Source organism: Sarcophilus harrisii, chromosome 1 (genome assembly GCF_902635505.1).
Source record: "Sarcophilus harrisii chromosome 1, mSarHar1.11, whole genome shotgun sequence".
Classification (NCBI taxonomy): Eukaryota; Metazoa; Chordata; class Mammalia; order Dasyuromorphia; family Dasyuridae; genus Sarcophilus; species Sarcophilus harrisii.
In genome coordinates this window covers 164,399,539-164,421,921 of record NC_045426.1, presented here as the reverse complement: position 1 = coordinate 164,421,921, position 22,383 = coordinate 164,399,539, and the positions used below count along the sequence as shown (strand labels likewise).

The window sequence follows — 22,383 nt, the reverse complement described above, 5'->3', positions numbered from 1 at the left end:
TTATGTGTACTTAGAAATATATGTGAGTGTATAGTGAGTGCTTAGATCATTTTATTTCTCACAATTTATTATGATTCTTAATTGTGCTGATAATAATCAATTTCTTTATATCCTATTGAATATTGTTATGGCCTTCTTTTTGAGAGGAACAATAAGCACTTATCTCTATAAATAACTAATCTAGTAGAGACAGCATGGTACCCTGATTGGAGGACTGTTCTTAGTCATGAAAAGCCAGTTTCAAGTCTCCTGATATATATTGACTATGTAATCATGGACAAGTTAGCTTAAACAATTAATGTTCCAGATACCTCTTTAAAACAAAAAGATGCAGAGAAAATGCTGTTCTACATTTCTGGAGGGGCTTTCCTACTGCAATGAAATCTTCCTTACAGGCCAAAGAACCTATGAACCTACCTTCCTTCAGCTGATTTTATCAGAATCCAGATCCTAATTCCAGATCCAATGCTCTCTCCACTTGAGATCTAAGTTTTTAAGAGACTCAGAAAGGTGTTCTATTTCTTTGAGAAATTGTTAGCAAATATTGAAATTGTTTTTTAATCACAGAAAAACTAAAGCTGAGTTTAATTTCCTTAAGAGGTCCATTTTCCTTTCACGTCTGCAGATTGTAGGAAATCTCCTCTATTATCGGTATATGAATCCAGCAATTGTTGCTCCAGATGGCTTTGACATCATTGACATGACAGCAGGAGGTCAGATACACCCTGACCAAAGGAGAAACTTGGGGTCAGTGGCCAAAGTTTTACAGCATGCTGCCTCAAACAAGATGTTTGAAGGTGAAAATGACCATCTTTCATCAATGAACAATTATTTATCAGAGACATATGAGAAGTTCAGGTATGGATAACCAGTGGGTTGGGAAGAAAACTTTTCTATGGGGAAACAAATCCATTTTGTGTGATCAAAAATTAACATGGATGAGAAAACAAGAAACTCTATAATGGTTTAGGATTCTTTCTATATCTCTTTGCCAGTTTGGGGCAAGACAAGGATCAAGAAAAGAACTGGAGGAAGTTATTATTTCAAATCCATTTGAACCTACTTGGAAATGAAAGATGAGAATTGAAGCCATCTTAATAACAATAATTATAGCTTCCTTAATTGGATAGAAAGCTAGATGTATATTTTGTTATTTGATTCTTACAACAAAATTATAAGATAATGCAGCTATTATTCCATATTTAGAGATGAAGAAACTGATGCCCCCAGAATAATTTGAATTGCCCATGAGTATTTCTTAGTTAATAAGCATAAATAGAATTTATTCCTAAATCCTCCAGCCTGAAGTGAAATATATCTTCTACCATGTTATATTGCCTTTCAAAATATTTCTCCCATTCACCTTGGGTCACATCTTCCCTATGGCTAAAGAATAGTTATGTTTACTGCTTCTAATTGTGCTCATTACCCATTCTTCTCAGTCAATCTGGCTTTATTGCTCCTTTCAAGGTGTGACACAAATGATCTACTTTATCACTAATTGTATTTTTTTTTTCATCCTTGATCTTTGATGCATTTGATACCCGCCCTGGAACCATTTCTTGATACTTCTTTTTCCAGACTCTTTTTATCATTCTCCAACCTATATCTTTTTTTTTTTTTTTTTTTTTTTTTTTTTTTTTAAATTCTCCCTTGTTGGTTCCTCATACTCCTCGTGGAAGCTCTGTCCTTAGTGCTCTTTTCTTCTTTGTGAGATCTCATCTATTCCCATGGCTTTGGTTTTCTGTTTTCAGATCTATAGTTCTACTTCCAAACTCTCCCCAGAGCTCTAGTTCCAGATAACCAAGAGTTAAATGGCTATCTTCACACGTACATCCTATTAAAATCTCAGATCTGTCAATATCAATATGTACTAAAAACTCTGTTAAATTATATGTTCATAAAAAAAGGCAAAAATAGTCCCTGTCCTCAAGCAGCTTGCATCCTAAAGAAGAAAACAACATATAAGTAAGTAGCTATGTGCAAGATTTATAGGATATAAATGGAAAGTAATTTCAAGGGGGAAGACATTAGAAGGTAAAGAGACTCTTACAGAAGATAGGGTTTGATCAGAGTCTTGAAGGAGACTAGGGAGACTAAGAGGCAGAGATCAGAAAAGAGAGCATTCCAGGTTCATGGGGAGCCAGTACTAAGGCACATAAATCAGACACAGAATGTAATGTTAAGTAAACTGTTACACCTGGATCTTGAAGTTAGTGAGAAGGAGTAAAGTATAAGGAGAACTGGAACAGTAGAAAGGACCAGATTATGAAGAGCATTAAGTGGTAAACAAAAACTGTTTTTTGAAGGCAGAGATAATCAGGAGTGACTATAGTTCATTGAGCAGTAGGAAATCTGGTCAGAACTACACTTATGAGAAAGATCACATTGATAGTTGAGAGGAAAATGAAATGGAATAGAGAAAGACCAGGAGACCAGATGGCTGATTTTATTTTTTCCTAAAACTGTCCCCTTAAATTTTCTATTTCTATTAATGAAATTACCAGTCACTCAGAATTGTAATTTTTCAGCCATCTTTGGCTTTTCCTTCCTCCACTAATTCCACTTGCTACATCCTATAGATTCTATTTTGATACTTTTTCAGTCTCTTCAATGTATCCTCTTATTTCCATTGTAACTGCTATAATTTAAGCCATTATAAATTCTTAACTAGACTGGTATAAAAGGTCTTCTTGCCTCTAATTCTTCTACCTTTTTTAAACACATCCTTCATACCACTGGGTGAATTATCTTTCTAAGGATGATCATGTCACTTCTATTTTCAAAGTCCTATTTCCTATTAAATAAATATATAAATCTGCATTCTGGTATTCAAGATCTTTCCCATTTTAATTCTAACTTATCATTATCAAATAACTAGATGGCAAGTAACTAGAACACTGGGCCTAGTGTCAGGAAAAACTAAGTCTAAATATGCAGGACGGTCTTGGCCAATACCATTCTTTCCTTAATTCAAGCCTAACCCTGGATAGCTTTTTTGTTTTTTAATGAAGATTTCCTTGCTATACTCAAATAAAAGCAATTTCTCAAATCTCTTGATACCACTTTTCTGCATTTCTTATTTACATTTATCACATTCTCTCTTTAATGATAGCCATTTGTCTATATCTTCCCCTTATTTTTATTATTCTCAGGGAAGCAGGATCTGTGTCTCATCCACCTATGTTTCCTCAATGCCTGCCAATGATATTTTGTAGATATTAAGTACTTAAGAACTGCCAAGGGAATTTACATAAAGGCATATTTTTTGTGGGGATTTCTTTGTTTTAAAAATAGGTTATAAAATAGGTTACAATGGTGATTCCTTTGCATTCCCCTTCTTGCTTGTCCAACTCAGTGTGTTAAAAGCAAATAACCTCTTAGTAATTAAGTCAACAGAAGGCAAAATACTTTTAAGTTTTAGCCCATAGATCTTTAATTTCAAATATTAGGCCATAAATCAGAATTTTAGCTTAATAGAAGAGTAGAAAATTCTCCCTTTGATTTTATTATAATAACAGAGTAAGCTCTTTGCTTAATAATTTGGTTTCATATTGTCTCACTTGTGATTGCATTAAGTTTCTTAACTATGAAGGTAATTTAAGCCAAACATTTATATTAAATCATTCAGAACTGAGGTTTTTTTCCTTTGAAAATACTAAATGAAATAATCTTTCTACCATTAATATGGGTTTGTCTTTAGTGAGAAAATTCCAGGGATTCATATTTCCCTTCTTACAATAATAATGGGTATGATCTATTTCTCTCTCCTTTTTTAAAGAACACTTTCCCACTCAGGAAGAATCTGTCTCATCTGCAGGAAACAATTAGAGGAAACAATTTGTTTTGATTTGATGGATTGGGAAAATCCAATTTGTTGCATATACTAAAGGTGGTGTGTAATGCATGTCCTTTCTATGACCTTCAGAATGTTAAGCACAGCGATTTGTGAGCTAGAATATTCTGTTCAATTGTCACTGTTGTTCGTTCATTTTCAATCAGAACTTTTTTCAGGGGTCTATTGAGGATTTTGTTGGCAAAGATATTGACGTTGTTTGCCATCTCATTCTCTTTCATTTTTACCAATGAGGAAACTGATACAAACAGAGCTAAGTCTTGCCCAGTCACATATCTATTAAGTGTCTAAGATCAGATCTGAACTCAATTCGTACTAATTGACTAACACTTTATCCGGTGTACCATCCAATTGTCAAGGACTTAATCCCAAAATATGTGTTAAATGATCACTTATAGACAAGAAAAGAATCTGTGCAGTCAGAAGCATATCTCATACTAATGTTCTCTTTAACACTTGATAATCTTGGCTTTTATTTTGTTGACTTGTCTCAGTTTGGTACTTTAGGCAAGTATAGAAAAATTCTTTTTTATTGGTTTCTGCTTTTTACCTAGAGAAATTTAGGAAAAGGGAAATTATTACATTCCTTGTGATTACGAGCACATTCCTATATGTATAAATCTTTTTTTTTTTTTAATCTAAGCCTCATTGCCCAACATTTGAAAATGGTACTTATGTTGACTTTATTGCATAGAGTGTATAAAATTTTGATCACCATAAGTTAGTTATACATGTCATTAAAAAAGTATAAGGAAATATATTATACATTCTTTGAAAGTCCCGCCCCCTCCTCTTTTTTTATGCCTTGAGGGATGTATTTTTTTTCCCTGAATCCTTTATTATCCAGATTTTCTTCCATGGATTTTCCTAGCATTAAAAGTAAATACATAAATTCTCATTCTCAGATCTTCCCTTCTATCTTAAAAATATGTAAGAATTAAACAAAAAACCTTTAAGCAAAATATTAACCCATTTATTGTACTTATAGTATGTTTTAGAATCTGGAGAGTGATTCAGGATTTGGGTTGAATAAAAAATTCAGATTACAAGTAAACTTTGACATTTTTATTCTTTGTTTTGTCACATAGCCCCTTAAGGGTTTAAGAGTTCGTCTACAAGAGAGTAGGACCTTGGGCTCTTGGAGAGTTTCTTGGTACCGATGTAAGATCCTTATGTCTATGAGACCAAGCTCAAAGTTAGCTGTGGAATGATTTTGATTCTTCTCTTCGTTCCTTTGTTTTGTTCATCATTCCTTCAATCAATGATAATGCCCAAAGGTCTCAAGGATTAATATGAAAGTGAAGGTAACAGAGAATAATAAGCACTCTCATAGAACTTTGGGAAACAAACTAATTCAGCAAAAATGAGACTTTTTGCTGTATTAAAGAGAAAAGCCAGGAAGCCATTTTAAGCTTCTAATCTTTTTTCTCCCCTTCCCTAACATATGTATGCCTGTTGACCTAACAGAGACTTAGAGATCTATGGCACTTCACTAAGACTTTGGCTGAAATATGAAAAATATCCTTCAATAAATCTAATTTGGATAAATCAGTTTTGTGCAATCTTGCTATCTCTTTTTCCTGACCTAACATAATACTGATTGACTTAACTGTTAGAAAGGAAATTACAGTCAAATACAAGAGTTTAAAATGCATAGAAGAATTTGAGTTAGGTCTTTTCATTTGAAGGAAAATAATTCTATATCTGAGCATTCCTATCTTTTTAGTTCCCAACAATAGATCAGGAATTTTCACCATACACAGAATAGATAGTAGGGAACTTTCTAATGATGTCTATTATGAAACAGAGCAGGACATATATAAGAGTTTTCAGTTATTCTTGTCTGATAGGCCAGTTGTTCTGCTCAGAAATGCCTCTGTCAGTTATAATTCTGATGAATGTTAATGTTTTCGGTTCAGATTAAACAAGTCTTGGAAATTGCAGGGAAGGGGTAGAGAAGTTAGAGCAATAGATCATAGTAGCTAATACTCTAGACTTGAAGTCAAGAAATCTAAACCTCAAAACACAAACTAGTTGCATGACCAGGGCTAAGTCACTTAATCACTCTCCCTCAACTTCCATGGGTCTAATAGGGAATGGTGTGACTCGGGACTCTTCTAGCTCTCAAATATAGTCCACTATGATGACATGACACACTTAAGGCAAGATTTGCATCATGACTTTTCCAGTGCTTCCAAAATGCCTGGTGTTGAGTCCTCAGAAGTCCAGAGGTCTCTTCAAAAAACTGGTCCTTAGTTTTTGTAGAATAGAAGTCTGGCTGTCCCCACAAGTCTCACTTATAGGCACTCTCCAGGATTTAGTGTTTGTACTTCAGGGATCTGTAATTTAACTCTTTTTCACTGAAGATCGCAACCTATCTGTTCATTTTCTCTTAGATAATTATCTGAAACTCATCAAATGACTTGTCTATGGTCACACAAGTTCGTAGATATCATAGGCAGAATTTGAATCTAGATCTGTCAGAGACAGAAGACCACTAAGAACTGAAATAACTATTTGAAAAATGGATTGGTATATAGTACATTGTGCATCTCTTTTGTTAGCCTCGTTGTTTCTAGTTGTGTGTGTCCTTAGTTCTTGAAGATAACCCAGACAAGTGAGATGAGGTGATGCAATGACAAGTAAATGACCGGATTTGAGTGAAGGAGGACTGTGCAAGGTCACCTGCTTCACTTTCTCCTTCAGAGCTGAGTCCTGTGTCTTTTTAGACTTTTGACTTAAATATCCAGTAACATTTTAAAAAGTTAAACTTATATCTTAATTTTCTTGTCCTTTCTTTCATTTGAAGTAGCTCTGAAATCCTTTGGTTTCCTCAAAAAGTCTTCTACTATTCGTTTTCCTTTTTTGAAACATAAGTTCAATAGAAGAATCCCCATCTCTCTAGTTACCCTCCAGATGAGCCTCAGAGATGTAGAGAGGTCTTTATATATATATATATATAATGTTGGCAAATGTGAATAAGCTGAGGAAGGTATACCATATCCCAGAGATAAGAGGTTCTGATAGAGAATCCTTCAAGAGGCAGATAAAGGAAGATGTCCTGCCTTGTCCAAGAGACACATTCTCTGAACATTATTTTGATGAAACTGTTCAACTAGTCCATTTTTGTGTTATTATCTTATCTTTTCTTCTTTTTTAGAAACTTTTTCCAGGAAGCATGTAATGTCCCTGAGCCTGAAGATAAGTTTAATATTGATGAATATACAGACATGGTCACAGTCAGCAAACCCATCATATACATATCAATAGAAGAGATCATCAACACTCATTCTGTAAGTAGAAAGGGAGTAAGTTGGCATGAAAAATGAACAGTGCCATCAATGTGTATTTTCAGCTATCTTTAGGCATTTTTTTGGTTTGTTTTTGGGGAGAGTAGATATTAGAGGAAAAGTGAATATTGTAGAGAAGTTTTGTGTTCATGTATACATAAGTTTATGTTTATTTTTATTTCCTAAAATTCTTGAACATAAACCTACCTGTTCTTATTTCTTTATACCATTTCAATTCCTAAATAAGCAACTCACTACTTATTTATCTATTTATTTATTTATTCATCCATTTGTTTGTTTGTTTATCGTTCAATCAATTAATTAAAAGTCAATGACTAGTTTTTTATACTGCCTGATTAAGAGATCAAATTATGAATGTATATCTTAAAGGAGAAACTCACTCCTTGCTTCATTACTATACTCTTTTCCCCCTACTACAAGAAACATGATCCACTTTTTAACCTATCCTGACCTCTCTTCCCTCGGAAATCCTCTCTAGACTTTGACAGATAAGAACTTTCCTCCATTCAGGATGTGGGGAGCTGAGACAACATTTTAACCCTGTTACTAACAGCCTATAGGGGATCTTCTCTTTATCGAGGGAAATACCTTTTGCTTATACATATGACTTCTAGACTATATCTGTCTGCATATCATATAAGTCATTATCAACAAATTCTTCTAAAGAACTGTAATGGGAGGCATAACTTTCCCCGTTTACATACTTTTAAAGACAGAAGAAAATGACGCCTATCATGAGTTGGTTTTTTTTCCTCTAATGTTCAGGGATATTGCAATTTTCTAAAAGATAAGGTAGAATCATCTTTATTTACTAAATAGTTTCGGTTCCTAAAGAGAACCTGCATTAAATTTCTTTCTGGGATTCTTAATGAGATTAACCTTAATATTAAAAATCAAGTATAGCATAGATAACTAAAAATCTATGGATAATCATGAAATATCATTGTGTTCAATGTAGTCTCATCTTGTCATCAGTGAAGTTTGAGTGACAGTTATTAGAAAGAAAGAAAAAATTTTTTTCTTTGCTTCATAAACTTTTTTTAATGAATCAAAACTTGTGGGTTAGGGGATAAACCACATTCTGACCCTGAGTTCCTCTATCTTCCAAAGATATCATAAGAAAATTAACTGATACTCTCATTGCTCTCTTAAAGTATTGGTCAGCAGCAGACTACCTTCTGTTCTTACCCTGACAAGCCATATATATTTACATCCAACAAATAGGGAGTCCTCTGGGAGGCCCTAATGTTTTTTTAATTGTCCCTTTCATTTTTTTCATTGCCACAGCTATTGCTGGGACAGATATTGCCAGTGCTCCTTCTAATTCTTGAAATTTGGTGATTGTTCAAATAAAAGAGATACCCTTTCTTAATAATGAATTATATAAAATAATATGTATAATATAATAACATGTAATACATGTAATAATAATTTCATAATAGAATAATACCTTTTCATAATAAAAAAATTGTGAATCTTATGCAGTTATACAGTATATATTATTAAGCATTGTTCCAGGCATTAACACTTCAGCAGAGTAGGAATAGAACATAAAATCTTCACTGCTTATGTCTTTAAATGCATTCCAAAGACAAGTAATTCCTTCCTTCCAGAATGGAACAAGGTGCTATTTTAGGAAAAAAATATCCAAGTCTAGTCAATTTTCAATTCTTAATTTAAGGAGGATTTAAAATGTATGGATGGGTGTAGGTATATATGTGTCAATAGATAGGTAAATTGAAAAGAATCTGTAAATTGTTTCTGTGGAATATTATTCATATTACTTCTTAATAAGCCAAATCATGTGAAGCATACCTAAGGATTGTCTCAGATTCCATCATATGATAAACTGAAAGCAGAAATGTAAAAGGAAGTATGATTTGGAAAGAGTTCTACAAATGATCTTTTTTAGATAAGGAAGCCTACAAATATACATACTTATATTGTGATTCATTGGCTCAATTCGTGTTACCATCTGCCCTTTGAGAGCTTAGTTTATCTTTAAAATAGAATCCTCTGCCTCTGAACAATTGGAAAATGAATGGATGCCCATCAGTTGGGGAATGGCGGAATAAGTTATGGTATGTGAAAGTAATGGAATATTGTTGTTCTATAAGAAATGATGAACAGGTTGATTTCAGAAAAGCATGGATGAACTGATGCTGAATGAAGGAAGCAGAACCAGGAAAACATGGTACATAGCAACAGAAATATTGTGTGATGATCAAGTGTGATAGACTTAGCTCTTCTCTGCAGTTCAGTGATCCAAAGCAATTCCAACAAACTTAGGATGGAAAATGCTATCCATATCCAGAGAGAGAACTATGGAGACTAAATGCAAACTAAAGCATACTATTTTCACTTTTTTTCCTTGTTTTTTTCTTTCTTTCTTGTGGTTTTTCCTTTTGTTCTTATTTTTTCTCTCCCAACATGACTCATGGAAATATGTAAAAAATGAATGTACATGCATAATTTTTTTAAAAATTAAAAACCAAAATAGGTCCTCTCCAAAAGACTTTTCAAACACTTTCTACCCTGTTTGTCAAACTATAGGATATTAATTATATAGTTTTAGCTATTACTCTAATATTCTAATACCCTATAGAGTCTATCTTTATGAGATAAAAATTCTGTAGTCTAAGAAATGGTTTTATTATCCTCTCCCTCTCTCTCTCTCTCTCTCTCTCTCTCTCCATCCATCCATCCATCCATCAATCTATCTATTATCCACTTTAGGGGATAGAATCAATCAATTAGCTAGCATTATTAAGCATCTACTATATGCCAGATATTGTACTAGCCACTGACTCTTGAGCACAGCAGGGATAGAATATAAAATTCTCATGGTAAATGTTTACATGCATCCTAAAGGCAAATAGTTCCTCTTAAAATGCAACAGGCAACTGTTAAAGAAGCATTCAGTCTAATCAATTCTTAAATCATAGCAGAAACTAAAGCTGCATTGCCAGCAGGAATTGGTCTTGGGTCCCTTGCCAGTATATGAGTTGCTTGGTAACTCAGCAGCATATCATCCAATTCTCACCATGTTATGTACCTCTTGTATGCAAAGTATCAGGAGAGTTGGCAATATTATTTCCCTTTCATAAGTATCATGTTTTAGACCCTCTTCTTGATGGAGAAACCTACATCCATAAAGTTTAAAAAAAAAAAAGGGGGGGGGGAATCATCTGTTCTGCAAGATTGGTAGCAAGGCTAAATCAGGAAACTTTGATTCCTATACCCTGCTACTATAATTGCTGCACCCATGTGAGCTAAGATAATGAGGAAAAAGAGTCTCTTTCCACTGCCATTTCTTGAATGCCAATTCCACATTCAAGTTCTCAGATACATTTAACAGAACCAACATGTCCAAAAAAAAAAACAAGGAAAAGGACTAAAAATTGGGTAATAGGTTAAGAAATAAAGTCATGTAACTTTTGTTTTTATGTCTTTTTTTTTTTAAATATTAAGCTATTATTAGAACACCAAGATGCAATTGCTCCTGAAAAAGATGACCAACTGAATGAGTTGCTAGAGGGTCTAGGAGAAGTCCCTGATGTAGAATCTTTTCTTGGTAAGATTTTTTTTTTAACTAATCATGAAGAAATGAATGGATGAACCAATGAAGTATTATGAAGTAATAGGTGTTAAGCATTGGGTGTACAAATAGAAAATCAAGATAGTACCTACTCTCAAGGACTTCCCATCCTAATGCAAAGAGAAAGCATATGCAAGGTTTCAATTAAAAATCAAAGGCAAAGGTCCTAAGGTTCTTAAGGCTCAATAACAAAGTAGATACTAATATCTCTTCCTTAATATCATTTCCACTGATAAAATCAAATCAGTTTGTGATGTTGAAATATTTGACACTGTGCTGTAAGTTTTTTTGTACTTTTTTATTTTTATTTATTTATTTTTTGCTGAGGCAGTTGGGGTCAAGTGCTTGGGGTCACTCAGTTAGGAAATGTTAAATGTTTGAGGTTAGATTTGAACTCGGGTCCTGCTGACTTCAGGACTGGTGCTCTATCCACTGCGCTACTTAGCTGTAAATTTTTGTCTTCCAAATGCTTTTAACGTCTTGGACTGCTTTCATCAGGGTGGAAGAGAGGTGGTGCTCAAGGTAGGAGTGATGTTTTGACCTGGTATATGTTATCTCCCTCGTTTTCCCTCAAAGTGCTAACTTTGGCTAGGCTGACTTGAATGTCTTACCAGATTATAATAGTCATCTTCTGTTTGTCACCAAGTAATTCACACACACACACACACACACGTGTTTTTTTTTTTAAATTTTCAACCATTAAGAACAAAATTTTTAAGATATTTTCATAAAGGCATGATAGTGTTGTTTTTTTAGTGATTTTGTTGTTGTTGTTTTATTTTTAAATAATAATCCAAATAGATAAATACCCTAAGAAACTGAACATTATTTTCAGATAGACATATGAGAAAATAGTTTGTTTAAACACTTTCTTAGTAATTGGATAAGAGTTTTATATTTTTGAGAAATCCTTTTTCATATACATTTCAGTAATCGTGCTATTGTAATAAGTAAGTGAGCTAGAAAAATAAATCTTTGTTTTTCCTACAGGGGAAGGAGCAGTTGATCCCAATGACCCTAACAAGGAAAATACACTAAATCAGCTCTTGAAGACTGAAATTTCACTTTCACTGACTAGCAAGTATGATTTAAAAGGAGAAGATATAGATCTCAAAGGTCTCATGATAACGTAAGCATTTTGTATTTGCAATATTTATTTTTCTTATGACAAGTGAATTTTAAGTTGTGAAACTCATGACTAAATTTCAAGGAGAAAAAACAAACATATTTCATAAATCTGAGAGTTTAAAAATACATTGTCTTCATACATCAGTTGCTTAGTCAAACATAGAGTCCCATAGGACTAACAATTTAAAAAAACTTTTTTTTTCTTTTTGGTCTTTAATATTTCTCATAACTTTACCTGTTTCCTATAAGAAGTAGAATTGATGGTTTTGGCCCATGAGAGTCATTTCATGATCACAGGAAAATCTATCTTGGAAATAAGATTGGTGAGGAAGTTGTTTGAACATAAATTTAATCTTCTATGTAAATTCATATTGTTGACAGATAGATTATATGATGTCATCATCATCTTTACACCAATGCAGCTTAAATGTTTGTACTTTTTTATTTAGATAATCTTGTGGGATACATTTAACTTGAAATATTTAAGTTGAGAAACAGTTCTCCATCCAACAGTGCTTCTGTATACATATTAAACACTACTTTAGATCTCTAAATCTTTAATATATGGTTGTCAGATAAATAATAGTTATGTCTTGCCATTCATCTGCTTCAGATTGGAATGATCCTACTCAGTTCACTAATTTATATTTTTAAGTTAAATTATTCTTATTGTTTCTAATATGAGCAAGACACCTTCATTTAATTTTTCACAAAGTTCTTTTGATTCACTGGATAGATATATATCATGAATTGAAACTTCACAAAGAGCCCAGAAAATTTCGTTCAGTTACATTTTTTACAGTACTCCTTGAGTGATCTGAGAGAAGGATGACAAAAAAAAAAAATAAATAAAAACTCCTGTCTCAAGGTGTTTAGGTGTTTGTATCTTAAGTGGTGAGGGAAGGCCTAATTTTTATTTGGTATTTCATAATTTCAGAGTCCCAGTTTATGAGACCCTATTCCTACCATTAATTGAGTAACAGAATTGAGTAGCCAAGTGAGTATGGGACATAAGATCTCTCACTGTATGTATGCTTAAGTTCATTCTAAAGGCAAAATTCCTCCTTCCCTCCCCAGAATGCAAAAGGGAACTATTTTGATATTCACTTAATCACCTTTTTAGGGCATCACATTCTCATCTATGAACATTAGATTGTTAGAGTCTCCATGATTACTTTAAACTAAATCCTATGATCCTAAACTCATCTAATGGGAGCTGTTGTTTTCCAAAGAAAGCATGACCTCAAGAGAACAATGGTCACAATAACATGAATGAAAACAATACTAAAATAATAAAGAATAATATCTAGTATTCATATAATACTTTAAGGTTTACAAAACACTTTATAAATTTTATCTCATTTTACCTTCACGACAACTCTAGGAAGTAGGGGCTATTATTATCCCCATTTTGCAGATGAGGATACTCAGGTAAAGAGACATTAAAGTGATTCAGGGTCATCATCAGCCTGGATTTGAAGCTGAGTTTTCCTGCCTCCATATCTAAGGATTTATGTACTGAGTCACCTAGATGCTTGGACACCTAAGCCACTAATTATAATGACCAGTCTTGGTCTTGGAGAAAAGATGGTGAAACTTATTTTCTTCCTCTTGGTAGAGGAGGTAGGAAATTACAGGAGCTGAGTTGCTTATATACATATATTTATATACATATACACATACATACATATACACGTGTGTATATGCACACTATCAGATGGGAACTGTCAATCAGTTTTCCTGAGCTGTTTTCCATGGTTACCAAGGAAAGTACAATGGAGAGAGGGTATGTATATCAACAAACACCTTTTTAAAAGACATCAATGAAATGACAAATACCTCCCTAGTAGATCTCTGCTGTGGTTGAGCATTAGAAGTATAAAATCTTCACAGGCTTAATGTTACAGTGTCAAAATAAATAACACTGTATCATTAAGCCTGTGATGGTTTTATACTTCTAATTTATACTTCTAAGTTGACTATTCAATTTAGTTGTCAGAGTTAGCTGTGATTGTCATTAGATTACTCTAATGGATCAGTCATCCTACTGATGTGGATGTTGCTGCCATCTTTGCCAGTCCTGCCTGGATGATTCTTGTCCTTTTCCTTCCATAAGTTCTACAAAGGGGGTCTGTTCTCAGTGATGTCCTTCATCTCTTTCTCTTGACAACACAAGGATATTCCCACTATTATCTCTCACTCTTGTCACATCTTCCTTTTTAGTCATGTTTCATCGATGATATCTTTTTCCTTCATTGTCCCCTGAGTCAATTTTTTTTTTCTGGGGTATCTGACCTGTGACATAATAGCACAGGAAAATTCCCTCAACTGATATGGGCCAGGACATGCTCTGTAATTTTACAGTCTTAAAGAGAATATATATATACATACAAACAAAATATATAAATAAATAAAATAAATAAATATATAAAAAAACAATAAATGAATAAATATAAAAATATAAATATATAAAAAATAATATAAACATATTAGAATCCAGTCCAGTTCTCCCTGACTCCAAGTCTATCCATTATACCACGTTGCATCTCATCTCTAAGTTATGGGGCTCATTTTTAATTCTTCAGAGAGAATGGTGTATTTCATAATTTAGCAGCCATTAAACTCCTGTAGCAAATAATGAAAATTATTTTCAAATTGTTGTTATTCAGTCATGTCCAATTCCCATGTGGCTTCCTCTTGGCAAAGATACTGAAATGTGACTTGTCATTTTCTTCTCTAGCTCATTTTACAGTGAAACAAACAGGGTTAATTGATTTACCCTGGGTCACACAGGGCTATTAAGTGTCTGGGGATATTGAACTCTCTCTTAAAATATGGTCTTTAAACAATTAAATATATTACTCATCACTGTATTGCTAGACTAGCCCAATCACTTAATACTAAACTTATATAAGTTATGATTTGTTTAAAATACATTCTACTAATGATCTTTACTTCTTTATAAGCTATTTACCTCCCTCCTCCCGATGTATTCTCTCCCAAGACCTTGTTTAAAAATACTTTTCTAATCTAGCAGAAAATTCCATCATCCTGTCTATCCTGATCTCAAAATCACTTCCTCTCTTCCCACTGTCGAGCAATACAACATCCAGGCTGTTGAGCTGTTTAGGTCTGTCCCCCTGCAAAACAGCTGCTCCAAACCTTGTGAGAGCAATTCTCATATGAGTGAAAAGAACAAAAGGAGTTTGTGGTTGTGAGTCATCCTTGGTTGTCTGAATGTTCCCAGTAAATCATCCTGTTTTAAGCATTTTTCCCTTGTCCCACTCACAGAACAGATTTATGCAATCTACTCAACTAACTCAGTTCCATGATTTTTTTTTTTTTTTTTGGTGAGGGGGAGTACTCTGCTTGGGCAGAGCACATTAATATAAAGCTACCCAGGCTAAAGCAGTGGTTGAGGGCCCATCTTCCTATCGCCATAACTGTGACATCTAGGCTTCTAACTACATCTAAACATTCCCATAGTGACCTTCATTCAACAAAATACTGATTGAATACTTACTATGCACAAGACACTGCTGCTTTCTGCCTTCTTGGAACATGGAGTTCCATAAAAGAGTTAAATAAAAATGGCAGACATTTATTATGAACCTATTGTTTGCAAAGTGCTTAAAAAAAATATTTGATGGCGCGAATAAATAGTAGTATATGAAGTCAAGTGAAGGAGTTTTTCTAACAAGGGGAGCATGGTCAGAAATGTGTAAAAAAAAAAAGAGAGAGAGATCAAGAAATTAAGGAGGATGAGGACTGGGGACAGACACATTATGCATGGAAATTAGAAAGTTTTTTGTGGCATTCCTGAGAGCAGATTCAGTGGAGTAGTAAATATTGGAACTGAATCGCAAAGGAATGAGAGGTGATGGAGAAATAAAAGTACTGAAATTATTTAATTGTATTATTATGTAAGCCATATGTCCCCTTCTTTTTTGTATACATGTCTAAAGCACCCCATCTATATTATTAACTCTCATCAGGACAAGAATGGCATTATCTTTGTACCTACTACAGTGTCATATAAAAAGTTAGCACTCAAAAATCATTTAATAAAAGGTCATGCCAGACTTAGCCCCAAAGAAGAAATATGACAATATACTTCCCTCCATAGTTTCCCCCCACTTAATAGTATTTTATTTTTTCCAATTACATGTAAAGATAATTTTTAACAATCTGTTAGAATTCTGTAAGGTTTTGAGTATCAAATTTTGCTTCCTCCCTCTTTCTCCTGTCCTTTCCCCAAGACAATTAACAATCTGTTATAGATTATACATGTACAGTCACGCTAAACATTTTTCACATTGTAGTCATCTTGTGAAAGAACCAAAAGATAAGGGGGAAAGCACAAGAAAGAAAAAACAAAAAAGTGAAAATAATCTGTTTTAATCTGCATTCAAACTCCACAGTTCTTTCTCTGAATGTGGATAGCATTTTCCATTGAGTCTATTGGAATTGTCTTGGATCATTGTATTGCTGAGAAGAACTAAGTGTATCATAGTTGATCATCACATAATCTTGCTGTTATTTGGTACAGCGTTCTCCTGGATTGGCTCACTTCACTCAGCATCAGTTCATGTAAGTCTTTCTTAGGTTTTTCAGAACTCTGCTTGCTCATTATTTCTTATAGCACAATAGTATACCATTACATTCATACACCACAATTTGTTCATCCATTCTGCAGTTGATGGCCATTCACTCAATTTCCAATTCTTTGCCACTCCAATGACAACTGTTATAAACATTCTGCTATATGTACTTCCCTCCAGTCTTTACTGGGATAAGGGACATAGAATGTAGAACATGGCATATGTTGTCTGATTCAATTGTCTTAGCAAAAAGACTGATTTTCTAGTAGCAACATAACTACTGCATTATCAGCTAGATGGTCAGCTGGTAATTAATTCTTTAGACACTTGTAACTTCTAAAACAAAAAAATAAATATATTAAGATGGTCTTTGATTCCCTTTCCTTTCCTATACTGATGGTGGAAGAGTGTGCTAAAAAACAAAACAAAACAAACAAACCAACAAAAAAAATTTTAAACTGATTGTTGATACTTTATAAGATCCTTGTCAATTGAGGGGAGGAAATTGCTATAGGGACCAGATTGTTATAAGTCTTGTTGTTCTCACTTTAAATGAAACCAAAAGAAATTGTACCTAAATGGAAAGACAGCTTACAAGTTTTCCTTTGAGTGTTAAATGGGCTGGCAAGCGTTAGTCCTTACATGTGCAAGAAAATGTAATTTCATGGGAGACTTCGACTATCTCTCATTATACTAATCGTATTGAATATATGCCAAAGAAAACCATTAAAATATGGTATCTTAGATACCAGCACTCCTTGTAGAAGTTAAGGTAGAAGAATTCTATAAAGATTCCGATAAGATCCTTCAAATCAAATAAGCATTTACTTTAAGACTTCCGTATACAAATGGATTTAGGCAAGGATAGTGCAAAAAAAAAAAAAAAAAAGCTGGAAAATTTAGCTCCAGATAAGAAACCAAAAAAGGCTTATAGCAAATAAAAACTTCAAATCTCTATTATATTGAATACTAAGAGAGTTAAAAGATTCTAAAAATGGGCAGCAGCAAAAATAGCATTAAAAATAAAATTGATTAAATTTGATTATGCAGGAAACAAGTTGCTACTGATGTGGCAATTTTTTTCTGAATCGACTGTCTCCATACAGACCAACCAGCAAAGAGCAACTGCAATCATTGCTCCAAAAAATTTAAGTTGTAAGTCACTCTAAAGTCATTGTGTGTTAATGAGTAGACTGCCACATGTTACCAATAAAGAAATTCATGTGACAAGTTGAAAGGAGAGAGTTCACGTTCCTCCTCTTTGCATAATGAAAGGCAGCAGCCACATGACTTAGAGGATGAAGGACTGGGCCTGGAATCAGGAATTTTTTTTTAATTGGATTTTTCAAATTCAGTCTTGCTAGCTGTGTGATTCTGGGCATATCACTTAGCTCTAATTGCCTCAGTTTCTTCATCTGTAAAATAAACTAGAGAAGGAAGTAGCAAACCATTCTAGCATCTTTGCCAAAAAAAATCTCAAGTGCTATTACAAACAGCTGAGCAGCAACAACAAGTGTATTGTGGTGGATGTGGACCATTGCTTATACAGTTAGACTCAGTTAGCTGTTGGTTAGTTTTACTGAATTTTGTCTCTCTTCCCACCTACCCCCTCCCCCATTTATTCATTGTTATAAAAGAGAAGAAGAAATGTATTGAGAAATGATGGCGAATTCTGGAGAGCAATTTGGAACTATGCCCAAAAAGCTATAAAACTGTACATATCCTTTGACCCAGCAGTGCCATTATTGGGTCTGTATCCCAAAGAAATTATAAAAGAAAAAAAGAACTCATAAATACAAAATGTGCATAGTAGCTCTTTTTGTGGTGACAAAGATTTGGAAAATCATTAGATGCCCATCTATTGGAAAATGTGTATAAAAATTATGGTATATGAATCTAATGTAATATTGTTCTATTAAAAAAATCATGAACAGGCTGATTTCAGAAAGGCCTGGAAAAATTTACATGAACTGATGTTGACTGATGCAAGCAACAACAGCAGGATTGTGCAGCGATCAACTACAAAAGACTTGGTTCTTTTCAGCAGTTCAGTAATCCAACTTAATCCCAGTAAACTTTGGATGCAAAATGCCATCCACATGCAGGGGGAGAACTGGAGACTAAATGTAGTTCAATACATGCTATTTTCATCTTTTTTCCTTCTGTTTCTTTCTCATGGTTTTTCCCTTTTATTCTGATTTTTCTCTTCCAAAATATGATTCATATGGAAATATGTAAAAAAAATTAATGTACATAACATAAAAAGTTGTTTTACATGCAACTGGGAAAAATAATTTTTTTTTTAAAAGGGAGCTGTCACAAAGAGTTGGACACAACTAAAATAAATTAATTTTAAAATTTTTTTTAAGAAATGCAGGTGAAGTAGATCATTGGGAAGGTGTAAGATTAAAAAAGGAAATGGTTCAGTCTTGCAGCAAGGGGTAGAGAAATAGTCAAAGGACAACCTACATGTTCCATTGACATCCAAAGCAATGTTAAAGTCTCTGGAAGAGGCCTTTAGCACACTGGATGAGTCCCCATAGAGAATTTATTGGGGTGGATAAAATAGATCAGAATGGTACAAGATAAAAAGATATGGATGGATTATAAAAACAATGGTGTAATGGCTAATTTGCTAGACTTGGAACCTAGATCTGAATTCAAATCCTCAAATCTCTTAAAATAACTATTAATGTCAAGCCTTTTTCTGGCCATGACTACCATCATTCTCAAGATCTCTATACCATTTGTCTATAATGATGATATTATGGATCCTTTGAAGTACATAATTAATTGGTTTCTTTTACTAGAAAATAGAGACTATGTCTAGTATAGTAATCTGAGCACAGAAGTTTAATAAATGTTTGTTAAATTGGAACTGCCTTTCTTTTTCTCTGCTGGGAAAAATCATAATCGAAAACAACTCCTTAACTTTAAGGTACAAACAGGATAGTGAAGAAGCATCCTAAATGGCTGTCCAAAAAGCAGTTTCCACAGATATCCAGGCAGCCTCCCACATGGTTGTAATTAGATTGTTGTCTACATTTGTCTCTTAGTGGATTATGTACTAAACATTTCCAGACATTTTCCCAGTCTCTTCTGTATTTCAGGATCTTGGAACCAGATGAGGTTCTTCTCTTCTGGGTGGGGAAAGGCACTAAATTTTTCATCTTTCTCGGTACTGACTTGATTTATAATCTGAAATTTTAAAAAATCTAATTTAATCTCATATGCTTTCTCACAGTTCTCAGAAATAAAAGTGGTTGATTTTCTTATATGTTGAGCCTCTGATATATGTAATTACCTCTGTTCTTCTAAGTATGATAAACCTTTATGATAAATGGACATTCTATTTTAAAATCTAAAAAAAATTAGATTTTATATTTGTTTTTATGTATTGGGCACTCCTGCTATCATTTGTAAAGAAATTCATTATATAGTGATAAAATTGCATGTGTGTCTATGTGAATACATTTGAAGAATTAAAACAACAGGGAGAAACTATAAAAGCATAGACATAAGATTAAATCCATTTTTAGATTAAGGAATCAAAAAGAAATTTCTATTTAGGAAACTTTTTTCATAGTTAGTGAATCCATTTTCAATAATTATGTTTCCATATGGTTTAAAGTGAGCCCTATACATGGAATGTACTGATGACAATCAGTACTTGCTTGTCCTTTATGTTAACAGTTCTTCCTTTCTTTGACCAATGCATCTAATCTCTGATTAAGTAGGGATTACCAACTGACAGTGTGCAGAACGCATCAGGCAAGCCTATGAGATAATTTCGCAGGATCTGGGAAGAAGGACTGCTAGAGGAACTCTCCTGGCTCTTAGCCAGCTGACTAGCTTGTTTTTCTTTTTCTTTTTTTCTCCTGTTTATATTGAAAGGGGTAACGCTTTTTTGTTGTTATTGTTATTATCATTTATTGCTTTAAATTTTGAGTTCCAAATCCTTTCCCTCTCTTCTGTCCTTTCCCAATAAAATGAAGAACCAAGTAATATGATATCAGTTATACATGTGAAGTCATGAAAAATCTATTTCTAGGTCAGCCATGTTGGGATAGGGGAAAGGAAGAAAAAATAAAATGAAAAAAGTATGCTTTTCTGAGTTCATCAGTTCTCTCTCTAAAGATACAGAACATTTTTAAAACATCGTGGGTCCTTTGGAGTTGTCTTGATCTAAATGGCTTAGTCTTTCACAGTGGATCATCATTATAGTTATTGTGTACAGTGTTCTCCAGATTCTGCTGACTTCACTTTGCATCAGTTAATATAAATCTTCTAGGTTTTTCTGAAAACATCCTGCTCATCATTTCTTATACAATAATATTCAATCATAATCATATACCACAAGTTGTTCATCCATTCTGCAGTTGATGGGCATCCACTTAATTTCCAAATCTTTGTCACCACAAAAAGAACTGTTATAAATATTTTTGTCCATGTGGGTCCTTTTCCCTTTTCTTTGATCTCTTTGGAATATAGACCTAACAATGAGTCAAAGAGTATTTACAATCTTATAACCTTTCAGGCATATTTTCAAACTGTTCTTCAGAAAAGTTGGATTATTTCACAATTCTACCAACAGTCCATGAATGTCCCCTTTTCCCCCCACATCAATGTGGGATCCATATTCCACATTAAGATTTGTCCGGGGTAGTTGGGTGGCTCAGTGGATAGAGTACCAGCCCTGAAGTTAGGAGGATCTGAGTTCAAATCTAGTCTCAGACACTCAACACTTCCTAGCTGTGTGATCCTGGGAAAGTCACTTAACCCCAATTGCCTCAGGGAAAAAAAAAAAAAAAAGATTACACAGATCATAACTTCACAACTAAGATTTGATCATATTTTCTCTGATGTCAAATTGTGAGTTTTTCTCCTGCCTCAGAAGATTCCCCTTTCTTTATACATATACATGTATAGCAAATCAGCTATAGAATTAGAAAGACCTCATTTAGAGATCTGCTTCTGATATGTAGCTGTGTGATCCTGGACAAGTCATTTTACTTTTAAGTAACCAGGGCAAGTACAGATGAGTTACAGATGAGTTGCCTTTCTTTCTTGATGGAGGAATTTTCACACCGAAAGTTCTTTACATTGATAAAATCAATTTTGTTCACACAACCCTACTAGTAAAAAAATATTTTTTTTAGATTTTGGAGAAAAATATGAAGTAACAAACTATAAAGTATCAGTTGTGCTGCCTGCTGATAGCTCTCTCTGTTTACTTAGCACAACCCTTTGAAAAGGTGATCTCTAGTGATCTCAAGAGGAGGCTGGGGCACCGCAACAAAAGGGCTATGTTGTGATCAACCATAGGGTAGGAAGACAGGCCATAACCTCCATACCTTGCAATAGCTAATCATAATAAGGTTCATCTCTAGGCTAACCACACCTACTTTTCCTACCACTATAGCCTAATATTCCTTACTTGATCCTTACCCACTATACCCTATTTCCCCACTTTTGTACCGTAGATTGACCTAGAAGTATAGTTATCTATCAGTGATATGGGTACCCACATCAACAGATGGGTAGGTGCCATTGGGAAATTTCTGTCTGCCCCTTTCCCAACCCAGTGTACTTATCCTTGCTAAGTGTGAATTAAAAAAAAAATTTTTTTTAAGAAATCTCTCTGCCTGGATCTATTGGTCAAATTAATTGTTAATTCATCAAATCAACTAATAATTAACGACTGACAAATATGCCCAATCCAGGGCATACCTTGGGATTAAAAAAAAATGAACTGGGTATATTTCATTGTATTGTTCTTAACAAAAATATTAATTTTTAGTAAGAAAAAAGTTTTTGTACTATTTATAAAATTAAAAATATATCTAACTACTGTTTTTATGTCATCTTTTTAAAATTTCTCATGTGCTT

The 22,383-nt window shown here is 33.7% G+C and overlaps 1 protein-coding gene across 3 annotated transcripts in view; it reads left to right on the top strand.

The window, feature by feature from the left end:
- The window catches only part of IQGAP2 (IQ motif containing GTPase activating protein 2), a 310,948-nt gene that overhangs the window by 273,383 nt on the left and 15,182 nt on the right, over window positions 1–22,383 (top strand). For 2 of the 3 annotated variants that reach the window (XM_031966273.1, XM_031966291.1), the window contains exons 27-31: window positions 626–858; window positions 7,017–7,149; window positions 10,639–10,741; window positions 11,264–11,287; window positions 11,756–11,894. In XM_031966273.1, the coding sequence (XP_031822133.1) occupies window positions 626–858; window positions 7,017–7,149; window positions 10,639–10,741; window positions 11,264–11,287; window positions 11,756–11,894 (632 nt within the window). The remainder of the gene's footprint in view (window positions 1–625; window positions 859–7,016; window positions 7,150–10,638; window positions 10,742–11,263; window positions 11,288–11,755; window positions 11,895–22,383) is intronic. The other variant, XM_031966282.1, reaches the window with a different exon arrangement.